General features: G+C 41.6%; 1 protein-coding gene across 5 annotated transcripts in view; it reads right to left on the bottom strand.

Moving 5' to 3' along the window:
• Positions 1 to 200: 200 nt before the first annotated feature.
• xkrx (XK related X-linked) overlaps positions 201 to 14,078 on the bottom strand; it is a 28,624-nt gene continuing 14,746 nt past the window's right edge. For 3 of the 5 annotated variants that reach the window (XM_078211483.1, XM_078211481.1, XM_078211482.1), the window contains 3 exons: positions 4,305 to 4,642; positions 2,048 to 2,307; positions 211 to 1,659 (listed from right to left, as the gene is read on the bottom strand). In XM_078211483.1, coding sequence (XP_078067609.1) covers positions 950 to 1,659; positions 2,048 to 2,307; positions 4,305 to 4,618 — 1,284 coding nt within the window. In that variant the 5' untranslated portion in view covers positions 4,619 to 4,642 and the 3' untranslated portion in view covers positions 211 to 949. Of the gene's footprint in view, positions 1,660 to 2,047; positions 2,308 to 4,304; positions 4,643 to 6,706; positions 6,819 to 14,078 lie in introns of those variants that run through there. The other 2 variants (XM_078211479.1, XM_078211480.1) reach the window with 2 other exon arrangements.

Below are 14,078 nucleotides of genomic sequence, written 5' to 3'. Positions count from 1 at the left end.
GGGGAAGAGAAAAGAGACAAAAAGCAAATAGAATTTGAAAAGAATTTGAGAATTTTGTCTGTACAAGCCGGTCTCAGAAACTTGCCTTTTACACAAGTACGGGTGATAATATTTATAGATTCCTGCTGGAAATTGAGTGAGAATGGGACATCCTTTTGAGATCAACTTCATATACATAGCCATGCAAGGTGCTGTCCTTTAGATAAAGTACACATAGGTCAACAGTATTTATTTAATCAGCAGATCACAAGAGTCCATATTAAAGAAAGGAAGATAGGATAGAAAGACGACAAAGAAAAAAAGGGCAATAAATAAAACTATAAACTTCTTTTATCATCACAAATCATGTACATGCAAACTCATCAAATTAAAAAGAACTTTAAGCATTTATGGAAAGTAACAGATACATTCCCTTTAAAGCTGGTTACTGGGCTACCCCGCATAAAATACATATGCACAGAGAAAAACAGGCTTTTGTCTATTCCTGAATAAACAGTCTTTCATTAAATACAAATATTTTTCTGCATGATGTGCATTCAGCCTTGATGTTCCCAAATATCAGGAGGGTCTAGGGTTCTTTTGTTGTTAATGGGTATGTCTGTTGGCTAGAATTTGCTTCGGCTTAATGGAGAACGATTATCCCAAAATAGTTGCAACTCCTTTGCCGGTCAGTCTTCAAAAGAGTAGAGTACAAAACAGCCTTTTTACCTTCTTTTGATGTGTACACTTGGAAAGTAACATCCAGACACTATCCTGGCTTTCAGCAGTAGCATACTTTGATCTCCAGGGTCGTCATGCTGACCTCTTCTGCAGACAATTCATTACTTGTGCTTGGTACAAAATTCACCAGCTTGTTAATCTTCACTACCTCAGGGAGGGGTGATATGCAAAAAAGCAACAAAATCACATGTTTTCACTGTGGCCACCTAATCACCATGCACAGGCTCAATTATGGATCATCAACTGTGGTTTCGAAGTGGGGTTCATTCCAACAGGAGCAACAGAGACAGTCTGCGACATTATGTGTGAAAAGCCACCTACACGGATGGCAGTATTGATAGAAGAGGAGCATGAAGACGATGGCCAGGCTATAGCAAATAATTAGCTGAACCACCAGCAGAGGGGAGCAAATGTACTCATACACTTCTGTTTTGAAAAAATACCACAAAATTAGGAGCACTGCATTTTCAATAAACCGCAATATGTAATAGACAGACAATCTGATCCAGCTCTGTTTCTTGTTGATCAAGTCACGGTTGCTAAGCATAAGCTGGACCGCCGACCAGCAGAACACATTAATTCCAGCGTAGAGAATGGAAACAAGCAACAGTACAATAGCTGTGCCAAACCGCTTGTAGTTCTTTTCAATGTTTTCAGGGAAGGGTGAACGGCTATACCAGAACTCTGCCCATGGGAGGAAGAAGTGCACCAGGAAGTCAATGGAAACCACGGCAAAGATCCACTTCTTCAATGCTGTGCTGAACAGCACCAACACAATGACTCGTGTAGCAATTTCCAAGACGCGCCATAGGATGATGCATATGTAAGCAACTGGTCTCAGTTGAATCTTGAAATCGTCGTACTTGATCTGGATGGAGAGGATGTTACATACCAGGGCTCCATAGGTCACCGACAATAATGAGATCGCCATCAGAGCAACTGAACAAAAAGAGACAAAGTTTATGCAATGAAGTAAAGCCTGTTTGCCCCCTCAACATCCTTCCACAAGATACGTACAATTCACCTTATTATGGAATTTACCGAGCTCAATAATTTGAACTCCTGTGAGCAACCTCTGCATAATTATTCTTTGATCACCTTTCTGTCAAGCAAAGCTCAAAGTATTCACCTATCTTTAGTGAACTACTCCATTTTCCAAAGGACATTTTTCTCCCCCGAAAGCAAAAGCATTCTATATCCCATGAAATATTTGCCTTCCCTGCAGTTTTCTGCAAGTAACACCACAAATGAAGCATATCGTTTGTCCCATCTTGAAACACTATATAATCTCTGTTAAGATCCTAAACAGCAAGACCAAACATATTACCTTGTGCTGGTGGACTGTATTTCCGCATTACACTTATATACATCTGGAGGATGAGCTGCGGGGTGGAGCCCATGAAGGCTTGAATGACAGATGCCCTCTGAAAGGCATTACGGTGGATACCCAACTTTCTTGTTGAATGGCCCACTTCTTTTTCAAATTCATTTGCTTGGCCATGATGGAGTCTTTTTTTCCGGCTGATGCTGACATATGGCTCTTCATGTTTCCCAGACTTGCAAAACACAACAATAGCTTCTAGGCACCTGTCAGAAACAAGGACACAATTAAACTAAAAATAAAATGCACAAGTGCAATGCTTTGCTTCAATGAAAGGTCATTTCATTAAAAATAAAAATATTTGGCAATTGAATGAAAAAAGCCTCTCTTTCCAACAAGTTCTTACTTTCACAAATCATGCATTATCTAATCAACTGTTCAATCTTCTGAATGAAAATTTGTCACAAGTACTTCCCAACTTCTAAAGCTAATGAATCCAAACTCCAGAATATACGTTCATTCCTATGACCCAGCTGCCTATCCTTAGTATAAATTGGGCTTAATGCAGATGGAATGCTATGGGGTGGGAAAAGCAAATGGTCACATTCGACTTTCGTTTGGGGAATCAATTCAATTATTTAAATGGTTTTATCAGTTCCTTTGATCTGACGACAAACTCATCTCACCCAGCCTTAACAACCTTGTGTTCATACAATTGAGTCTTTTTCAGCACCCCCAATTTTAACTGTTCCACCTTTGGCAACATTGCATTCAGCTACCCAGTCAGCAAGTTCTGGAATTCCCTCCCTAGGTTTATGTTAGACACTTTGTAGTGCAGCATTTCAAGATACTAAGCATCTAAAGTCATAATCTGATCTATTGGGAGTAATCACATTTGAGGGAACTCTGGCACAATCAAATTAGAATCATAGAATCTCTACAGTGCAGAAGGAGGCCATTCGGCCCATCGAGTCTGCACCGAACACAATCCCACACAGGCCCTTTAACCCTTCATATTTACCCTACTAATCTCCCTGTAATAGGGTTAATATAGCAAGGCCAATCAACCTAATCTGCACAATCTTTGGACTGTGGAAGGAAACCGGAGCACCCAAAGGAAACCCATGCAGACACGGGGAGAACGCGCAAACTCCACACACACACACACACAGACCCGAGACCGGAATTGAACACAGGTCCTTTCCCCAAAAAATTAAGATATATCAAGAGCCGAATTGCTGGTTGGTTTTTATCTTCATTGTCTAAGGGCATCATGTGTATTTAAGATGCCAAATGACCAACTAACTCAAACAGACCAAACCATAAAACCTGGAGGTTCTAGATCGCTTAATAAATAGTGCATTGTCTGAGTAAGCATTGGGAGAAGGATTTAGAAACAGATTTTTCAGAGGACAGGCACAACAATAAAAAGCAACAAAGGCACGCAAAGTAAATAATGAAGTACGAAAAGGGAATGAGAAAACTTGTAAGGGGTTATCAAAGATAAACTGAAGTTTTAATAAATAAAAAGAAAGAAAATTGTAAATGTGAATGCAAGTCCAATTGAACAAATGCCGACAAGGCCATAATAGCAGGCTTGTTTAAATTAATACTTTGTATTTGCTTTTCACAGTAGAGGAAGAGGGCGAAGTATTAGCAGTTCAATGGAATCTAAAAATAAGCCAAAGTAAATAAGTGGAAGCAAAGAAAATAGTAGGAATTAAAATAATCAAATTTCCAGGACCTGGTGGTTTTCATCCCAGCAGTAAGTTCTCTCACTTCAGGTCTAATGTGATCAATTCAAACAACTATCAAACTATGTGATCAAACAATCCTTTTATCTCAGACTTACATTTGAATCCAGCCTAGGCAAGTAGGATGGAAATTTGAGGACTTTTAAAGTAAAATAGGTTTCAAGCATTCTCGTGCAGTTTGACATATGTCAATGAATTATTTATTTCACTTAAATTATGGTTGATGTGGGAACTGGAAATATCACAAAAAATTAGCGGAGTTTATATTTTGGAGCTTAAAACTGAGCACATTGTTGGAAAGAGCTTTGCATTGTAGTTAATTGGATTGTATCTGACATGAGAATGTTTGCTTCACTGACAGGAGCCTGAAATGGAGAGTTACATTTCTCAACACTACCATCTTTTACCTTGATAAGTACAAAATCTTACCAAAATATATTAATAGTGTTATTAAAACTATAAACGTTATATCTAATCATTGACTGATAATCAAGGTAAATGTTGCCAACCTGATAATTGGTCCCAACTGCAGCAGATGAAGCAACAATATGCATGGCCTGTTCATACCCAGTTCCCGATGGATTAAGATTAATGTAAACTGCACCATCACAGATGGTACCAACATGAAGGCAATAGTTAGTCCCAACCAATACGAGTCACCCCAGCGACTGTACGAGGCACAAAGAAAGCCACCAGCTACAGTTTCTGCTATGAACAGGACTGTAGAGATGATGATGCTGGCTGGCATCTTTGCCCGATGCAGTACAAGAGTTGCTGTGTTGCAATTAGTTTCATCTCCTTTAATTGCTCCTATCTTCTCCATTCCAATCCACAGCTGCAAGCTCACCTAAAACACAAATAAGTTATACTATAAACACATTTATTATGGTCTAGGCATATAGAGAATAATGCGTACTTTGGACTGTAATCTGATACAATAGTGTTTATATATAAATGATGGATAGCCCATGGCATTGCACATGTGAAGTTAAAGAACATAACATTTTATAAGAATAGAAGCATTTAATCTTTAACGTTTAAATTGGCCTGTCCTGTTAAGACTACTGTCAAAGTTTTCAGGTCTGCATTAGAGTCTTTCTCAGGTTCAATCTAATCGGTTTCTCCCAGGAGCAGGCCCCACAGCCTTTATGGTCAAGAGTTTGTCTTTATTACCCAAGATCTAGTCATATGTGCAGGATAAAGTGCCATAACAATAGCTACAGATATCTTAAAACGGTATTTTAAACAATCCTGCTCAATTCTGAAACAATATGCTTTGAACCAATGGTACTTAATATTGTGCAGACAAAAGATGTTTCACAGTTGGCTTAAATTAGTAGCCAGAGGTAGATGTGTCTAGGTTTAACAAGGTTGGAAAGCAGATCCAACTGCTTGTAAGGCAAGTGTCCAGAATGGCATTGAACAAAATCATGTTTAATTTGTAAAAGAGAAGTTCTTCCATGGCCTAATCCTTTTCTAGATTTCTTTCGGAGAAAGAAAGTGCCAGATTTCTACTACACTTTGTGCAAACTGGTATTTTCTTACATCGCCCCTAAACACCCCATTACAACCTGCCCTTATAAATTAAAACACTTTTAGCTCCGGTGAGTCTGTGCTGTAATCCCTCCAAGTAATTGAGATCTAACAAGAAGAAAACAATTAGCTCATACAAGTAGACTTGCCATTTTTCAAGTAATTAATGCGTTAATTTTAAGTGCGTGTTTGTCTTATATCCCATTATCAAGTAAAGGCATCCTTACCTCAAGATATAAAATCTAATTGACCAGTGAATGAACAGATGGGAAAAATAGATTTGCTTTTTGAATCAAATACATGAAAGATAGTAACAGAACACCAGACAGAAGGAAAAGGAGAAAAACACACATGGCAACCACATGTGCTGAAGTTACTACAGAGCTCAAGTGTTGTCACCCCTGTCACAGCTCATCAGCTGCTGAAGCCCAAATTCATCATCCCTAGATTTGACTATTCCAATATACAAAAACAAAATACTATGGCTATGAAATAAAAACAAAAAATGCTGGAAATACTCAATTCTCCCAAAAAATTTTTAAGTTCTGAATTTGCGGGAAAACTGGTATAAATCACGATTTTATTTCAGTGGGAGTTCAGACTCGAATCTCCCACAATCTGAGCAGTGCAGAGGCCACAATCATGAATATCATTAAAAGCTCGGGGGGGCGGGGCCTATTCATGCCAGACGCTGACAGTTCTGGAACTCTGCACATGCACAGTGGCCACGAACTGTTAGCCTGAAGTTTGCTGGCCAGCTTGGGACCCCTGCAGTGCTGCCCCTCCAGCATCCCCTCACGGCCCAATCGCAGCCTCCAATAGCATTCCCGGGCCTACCAAAACTCCCCCCGTCACGGAGTGCCCCAATCTCCAGCCCTCCCCTCCACAGCAGTGATGAACACCACCCCCCCTCCCACCAATGGGAGGCAGACCCACCGCTTCACAGGAGGCAGACGCCCCTCCCATGGGAGGCAGACCCCCCCCACGATCCCAACCGGATCCCAATGCAGATAGCAGCGGGACCCCCAGCCCCATGGATTACCCCCTTGGACCTGCCCCCGATGGACAGTGCCAAGGTGCTGCCTGGGCATGGGCACTTTGCCCCTTGGGCAGTGCCAGGGGTATAGGCTGGCATTGCCCAGGTACCTTTGCCCAGGGGGCACCACCCCCTGCTGCCTGACCTCCCGGGGGCCCCCAATTGCCCCCCCCTTTCATGCCAGCAGGATCTCCCGCTAGTTCCCCGAAAGTGGGGAGCTACTCTAAACCCTGCTTGAGTGAAATTGTACTGGCGGCGTGGGAGATGCTATCGGACTCGGAGAATTCAGTCCCGGGCCTGATAATGACATGTAATTTACCTTCAAATGTTAAAATAACTTACCTGCTGTTCCGGCTGGTTTCCAGCGTGGTACCGACCGCGCTGAATATCCATTGCTGGGAGATGCGCGCGTGTCAGGAACACATGCTCGAATCCTGCGAATCGGCGCATGCGTGATTCTCCCAGCCCAGCACGCTAAAGAATTAGTGCGTTGGGATGGGAGAATCGCCCCCAAGATGCCTAGTGGCATCTGTGGAGAGAAATAATGTTGCAGGTCACTTACCTTTTATCTTGATTTTAAAGTTCTCTTTGGTGCTTTCAGAGCACTCTCCAACCTTGTCCCAGTCTCTCTCTCTAACTCTGTCATCCCAGTAACCTCAGATATCTGCTCTCCTCTAATTCTGGCCTCTTGAACACCCAAATTTAATTTTTAGGCTGTACCTTCAGCTCTCTAAGCCCAAATATCTGGAACACCTTCCCACTATTCCTCACGATTCCACTTTGCTCTTTTAAGACACAGGTTAAAACTGACCTTTTTCACCAAGCTTTTGGTCATCAGATCTAATATCTCTATGTGGCTTGGTGTCACATTTTGTTAGATAATGCTTTTGTGGACCACCTTGGGGCATTTTACATTTACGTGGCACCTTTAACAAAATAAGTTGTTGTTATTACATAATCTATGCTTTCTCCAGCATCAGAAGCTACATTTCCTTACCAGAAAGCAAATATATAGATAAACCTGAAATAGATTTGAGAGTATTGTGTCTTAGATATTTGAAACAAAAACACAGAAGGCGGCACTTCCACCCATTGTACTAGTGCTGTGCACTGGCTCTTTTAGGCAGAGCTGCCCTATTAATCCCACTTCCCCGATTGGTAATTTAAGTGCAAAATAGTTCACTATATAAAGAAAATGGTTCCTCTTGACATCGGCAGCTCCTTTGCCATTCACCTTAAATCTGTGCCCCTAGTTACCTGCATGTCTGGTACTGGAAACAGAGGGTGCCATTCTCCCAAATCAGGACTAAGTGCCCACAACAGTGACAAACCCAGAGTGGTCACAGTTGCAGGCAACTTCAAGAGAGTTACGTGCTTTATAGTTCCTGTTTTGTGTAAACATTGTGTTTAGGAACAATGGGGGTACTTGAGATGCATTCAAGCATGAAGGGAATGATAAACATGGCTGACTGGAGACTGAGGGGAAAACCATTAAGCTGTCAATCAAAGCCTATTTCAAATGACTGCACTTTGCTATTGAATGAGATCAAAGGTTTTCAATGGAATAGAGAGAGTTTCAAAGGATTTCAGTTGTCTAGGAAGCTCAGCAACTTCAAATAAAAGCTGTGCAAATGGAAAGGGGCTGTGTGAACAGCTTTGGAAAAGGGAACCCACCTAGAGAAAGTGACAGCTCCTCTCTGTCAGGATTTCAAAGAGGTATGCTCACACCTGTAGCTTCTGAGCGAGAGAAAGGGAAATCATTGATGTAGAATGGACTGCTACTGTGATTTAAAAGCCTACCAGCTGACCATGATGCATAGAGATTAAAGTGACCTAGCAGGTAGGAATGAAGGTGTTGAGAAGAGAGCTGCCTGAAATCATCATGTCTAGAGTGATCTTCAGGTCTGCCAGAACTAGAAGGGGCAGTCCAGTGACTGGACCCCCATTCCAGGGGACAGTGCCAAGGATCAATACCAGTCTAGGCCCACACAACTCCGAGGATCCTTAGAAGACCCGCCCTCTGCAGTCTAGCAGCAGAGATGTAGATGGCCACTGGACCTACCTCTGATCCCCCTCGGTATCCAACACATCAGTTCCACACTGGTCGTTACCAGCACCAAAGCCGAACCAGTGCATTTCCTGGTGGGGAGGCAGGTGCACGGTGGGAGGCAGCCGAATGGGCTGTCCAGCCTGTTAATTGTATTACAGTTAGCGGGTTTGCATAATTTTCGTGTCCCTGCCTAGCCAGGTGAATCCCAGGCCTTCAAGCTTGGCAGGAATCCTGGATTTTGGCTGATGTCCCATTCAGCAGGGCATCGGGATTCCTATGAGCCATCTGATGGGGCTGGAGAATCCCTCCAGAGTCTCCTTATTTAATCTATCAAAACCGTTCATCTTTTTGAACACTCCTATTAAATCTCACAACCTATTCTGACCAGCTTCTCCAACCTTTAAACATAATTGAAGTTCCTCATTCCTGATCCTATTTTAGTAAATCTCCTCTCACCTTTACAAAACCTTGACACTCTATTTAAAGTATGGAGCCCAAAGCTGAAGAAAATACTCCATCGGAGGTCTGACCTATATTATATAACATAGCAGGATATTTTGGATTTAGTACTGTCCAATGAGTTGGGATTAATTAATGATCTTGGAGTAAAGGATCCTCTAGGGAAGAGTGACCATTGTATGCTTGAATTTCAAATTCATTTTGAGGGCAATAAAGCTGAGTCCCACACAAGTGTTTTAGTGTTAAACCAATGCAATTACATAAGGCACAAGGACAGATTAGGCCCTAGTAGACTGCGCAGAAAGACTAAAAGGGAGGAAAGTTGATGAACAGTTGTAGACATTTAAGGAGATATTCAATTCCCCCAACTAAAATATATTCCAGAAAGGGAAGGAAGAAGGTTTGTAAGATGGCTAAAATACATCTGTGGCTAAGCAGGAGGTTAAAGATAACAAAGACAAAAACTAAGGTGTACCATATTGTAAAGGTCAGTGGCAGGCTGGAGGATTGAGAAACTTTTAAAGACCAACAAAGGATTACTAAAAGAGTAATGCAAAGGTAAGTTATGAAAGGAATCTAGTGCAAAATATAAAAATCCCAATTTTTAAGCACTTGGCCCGTAGCCTTGTATGTCATGGCATTTCAAGTGCTCATCTTTATAATGCTGTGAGGATTGGTGCCTCTGTCACCCTTTCAGGCAGTGAATTCCAGATTCAGAAAATTGAGTGAAAACATTTTCCCTCCATCTCCTATAAACCTTCTGCCACTTAATCTAAATCTCTAATTCTGCTTTTTTACTATTGTTCCATACTCTAACATAATCTGCTGGTGCACTCTATGTTGGTACAATCTGTCCCTTCCCTTCAAAGTCTGGTTATCTAGACATGCATTGTTACCCTGCAAAATAACCTTGTCCTTTCTCTAACTTTCAAAATCTCCCCTCACATGAACTCTCCCCTCAACTAATTAGTTCAGAAGTGTCCAACCTTTTTGTGTGGGGGCCGCATTTCAAATGTTTTCTCATTCAAGGAGCTGATGAGCAAATTTCAGAAAGATAAAGTTTGGCACAACACAAATTTTAATGCAAAATAGATATAAAAAGAAACAACTTGCTGAGCAAAAAAATGAGTAGTAAATAAAATATGTACTAGAATATAATACTCATAAGTCACAAATTGTTCTCTCCCACATTTGCTGCAGATAGGCTTTATGATTGGAAGGTTATTGCAAACAGACTTACTTTATTTGAACAAAGATTTAAGTTCTAACAAATGTCCTCTAGCGCACATATGGTACAGCTACAACAGATCATCTGCCCTTGCATCTTTGTTGTGCTTTATTTAACTACTTACATTAAATTTAGATATGTCACTCAGCAATTATTCATAGTTTGGAAGTTTAACTAGTTACACCATAAATTTAATATATCTCCTATGTACCAGTTTAAACCACTGCTCCATTTTTAAAAAAAGATCTGAAATGGGCTATTAGCAAGTCACTCAGTTCAAGGGAAATTAAGAATGGGCAACAATTACTGGCCTTACAATTTAAAAAGTCAAGCATGAAAATACTTAACTAGTGGGGGGTTAACTGCACTGGAGTTGGAAAGGGATCTGGGTGAACTGGAATCAAGTCACCTAATTTATTTATCTGGGCTTCAGCTCTTTGGTCTCTGACTCACTTTATTGGACCACTCCTTTCTGACTCACTCTACTGGGCCACTCTTTTGTGTAAAAGAGCAGAGCAGCACCTCCTCCTCACTGCATCCAATTTCCCAGATTTATACACTCAGGCTCAAGGTGCCACCCATCTCTTCCCCTATTCTTGCCTTGCCCATTGTTTTCCCTTTTTAAAAAAAAGTCTCCTCAGAATTGCTATGTTCAGCTCGGTTGTATTTTATATTATGAACCTTTCAATTGTCATAAGCCTCCTTTTTCTATCCTTAATTATTCAGGAATCTCTGGCTTTGGAAATTCTTCTTATACCCCTCATAGGAATATGTTAACTCTGCACAGGAACATCTCCTCTTTGAAGGGCTATTATTGTTCAATTACCGTTTGCCAAATTATTTGATTCCAGTTCACTCAGTTCCCTTTCCAACTCAGTACAGTTAACCCACCCCACCCCCCACTAGCTAGATATTTTTATGTTTGATTTTGTCAACTTGTAAGGCCAGCAATTGTTGCCCATCCTTAATTTCCCTTGAATTGAGTGACTTGTTAATTGCCCATTTGAGATTAGAGCAGTTAAGAGTCAACAACATTGCTGTGGGTCTTGAGTCACATGTAGGTCAGGCTTGTTAAGGATGGCAGCCTTCCTTCCCTGAAGGACATTAGTGAACCAAATGGGTTTTAACGATCATCCAGGGTAGTTTCATGTCATTACTATAGAGTGGCTTTCAATTGCAGTTTTTTATTAATTGAATTTAAATTCCACCATCTTTCATAACGGGATCTGCACCCACGTCCTTGGGGAATTAACCTGAGTATTTGGATTACTAATCCAATGATTTAACCACTTTGCCACTATCTCTCCCTACTGTACCTTGCTTGTTTCTATAACTAACCTAAATATGATATTATGACCACTTCCTCAAAAGCTCCTCACTGAAATATATTCCACTTGTCCTACTTCATTGACCCAAATTAGATTCAGAAATGCTTCCTGACTCATTTCGTATTACCAGGTCCAAAATAACTTGTTCCCTGGTAGATTCCAGAATGCATTATTTTAAGAAACTGTCTTGAATAAACTCTGAACTAATCTTCCAGGCTACCTTTGCCAATCTGATTCAGCCAATAAGCACTGCTTTCTTCCTCGCTGGTCTGAAAACACTCTTAAATCCCTCCCCCTTTTCCCTTTACATTGTTAATGTTGCCATCTCCTTTTATTCCCTCCCTTTCTTTCGGAGTCCTGTGTAACCAGGTAAATTGAACTGCCAATCCTCCCCTCCTTTAGGCTAATTCTCTGTTATTAACTAAATAATAGTCCTGTGTAGTAGTGGGCCTCGTTTCCCTGACGTTCATTGTGGTGTAGGTTACATCCTGGAATAGATTAGAATATATTGGTATGCAACCCAATAAAGCTTTATAATGCTTTTCCAAAACTAGTTCCAGTTCCCAAAAACATATACCAGTGTTATGTAGGTATTTTTATTAATTAACATTTAAGAGAACATTGCGAGCACCCAATTAGTCATTGCCCATTCCCAATTACCCAGGAGAAGATGGAGATGAACCTTGGGAGCAGGGTAGTGTAATTATTACTGTTCTGGAAATGCAGAGGCCTGATTTGTAACCCAGAGACATTGATTCAAATTTCAAAATTGCAACGGGGGAATTTAAATTTAGTCAATGAAACAAATTGGGAATCACGAGGTGTCTGGACAGAGTAAACTGAGGACAAACTTTCCCCACTGGTGGGAGGAACAAGGAGAAGAGGACACCAATTTAACTTAAAATGCCAGAGAATCGAAGGTGACATAAGGAAAAAGTCTGCAAGGCAACAGCGAAAAGGAAGCAAGTGGAATTAGCTGAGGCATACTTGCAGAGGGCTGGCATAGGAATGGCTGAATGCCCACTTTCTTTACTATAACCATACCACGGCCAGCATTTTCTGATCCTGTTTGCATCGAGCGAGTTCACTGATGGAAACGAAAAATATCACAAGAATGCTAAAGTCAGTGGTGGGCTTTGTTTCCCTGACGTTCACCGTTGGGAACCTCATAATAAATTAGCATATAACTATTAGGCCCATACACTGTAATCATAGCCCCATATCAAAAAATCCATCTCTGGCAGTGTGCTGTCAGAACAGCGTGAAGCACAACTGCCCTCAGGAGGCATACAACCTGCAAGCTGTACTCCCAGGGGAGCTTGAAGATTAGTGCAGTGCTCACTGGTGGAAAGAGGGTCATGCTGGGGTGTGTGTGTGAAGATTGTTTGTCTTTGCTGATATCGCAGAAAATCTAAGCCACATATCCTTCTAGTTTCCCTGAGGAACATAGACATAGACATAGAACAGTACAGCACAGAATAGGCCCTTCGGCCCACGATGTTGTGCCGAGCTTTATCTGAAACCAAGATCAAGCTATCCCACTCCCTATCATCCTGGTGTGCTCCATGTGCCTATCCAATAACCGCTTAAATGTTCCTTAAATGTTCTGACTCCACTATCACTGAAGGCAGTCCATTCCACACCCCAACCACTCTCTGCGTAAAGAACCTACCTCTGATATCCTTCCTGTATCTCCCACCACGAACCCTATAGTTATGCCCTCTTGTAATAGCTCCATCCACCCGAGGAAATAGTCTTTGGACGTTCACTCTATCTATCCCCTTCATCATTTTATAAACCTCTACAAAGTCTCCCCTCAGCCTCCTCCGCTCCAGAGAGAACAGCCCTAGCTCCCTCAACCTTTCCTCATAAGACCTACCAGGTCTTATGCCTTAAGATTTACCAGGCAGCATCCTGGTAAATCTCCTCTGCACTCTTTCCAGCGCTTCCACATCCTTCTTATAGTGAGGTGACCAGAACTGCACACAATATTCCAAATGTGGTCTCACCAAGGTCCTGTACAGTTGCAGCATAACCCCACGGCTCTTAAACTCCAACCCCCTGTTAATAAAAGCTAACACACTATAGGCCTTCTTCACAGCTCTATCCACTTGAGTGGCAACCTTTAGAGATCTGTGGATATGGACCCCAAGATCTCTCTGTTCCTCCACAGTCTTCAGAACCCTACCTTTGACCCTGTAATCCACATTTAAATTAGTCCTACCAAAATGAATCACCTCACATTTATCAGGGTTAAACTCCATTTGCCATTTTTCAGCCCAGCTTTGCATCCTATCTATGTCTCTTTGCAGCCTACAACAGCCCTCCACCTCATCCACTACTCCATCAATCTTGGTGTCATCAGCAAATTTACTGATCCACCCTTCAGCCCCCTCCTCTAAGTCATTAATAAAAATCACAAAGAGCAGAGGACCAAGCACTGATCCCTGTGGCACTCCGCTAGCAACCTGCCTCCAGTCCGAAAATTTTCCATCCACCACCACCCCCTGTCTTCCATCAGATAGCCAGTTACCTATCCAATCGGCCAACTTTCCCTCTATCCCACACCTCCTTACTTTCATCATAAGCCGACCATGGGGGACCTTATCAAACGCCTTACTAAAATCCATGTATATGACATCAACTGCT

This window comes from Mustelus asterias, chromosome 4 (genome assembly GCF_964213995.1).
Source record: "Mustelus asterias chromosome 4, sMusAst1.hap1.1, whole genome shotgun sequence".
Taxonomy (NCBI): domain Eukaryota; kingdom Metazoa; phylum Chordata; class Chondrichthyes; order Carcharhiniformes; family Triakidae; genus Mustelus; species Mustelus asterias.
This window is presented reverse-complemented; position numbering and strand designations above follow the sequence as displayed.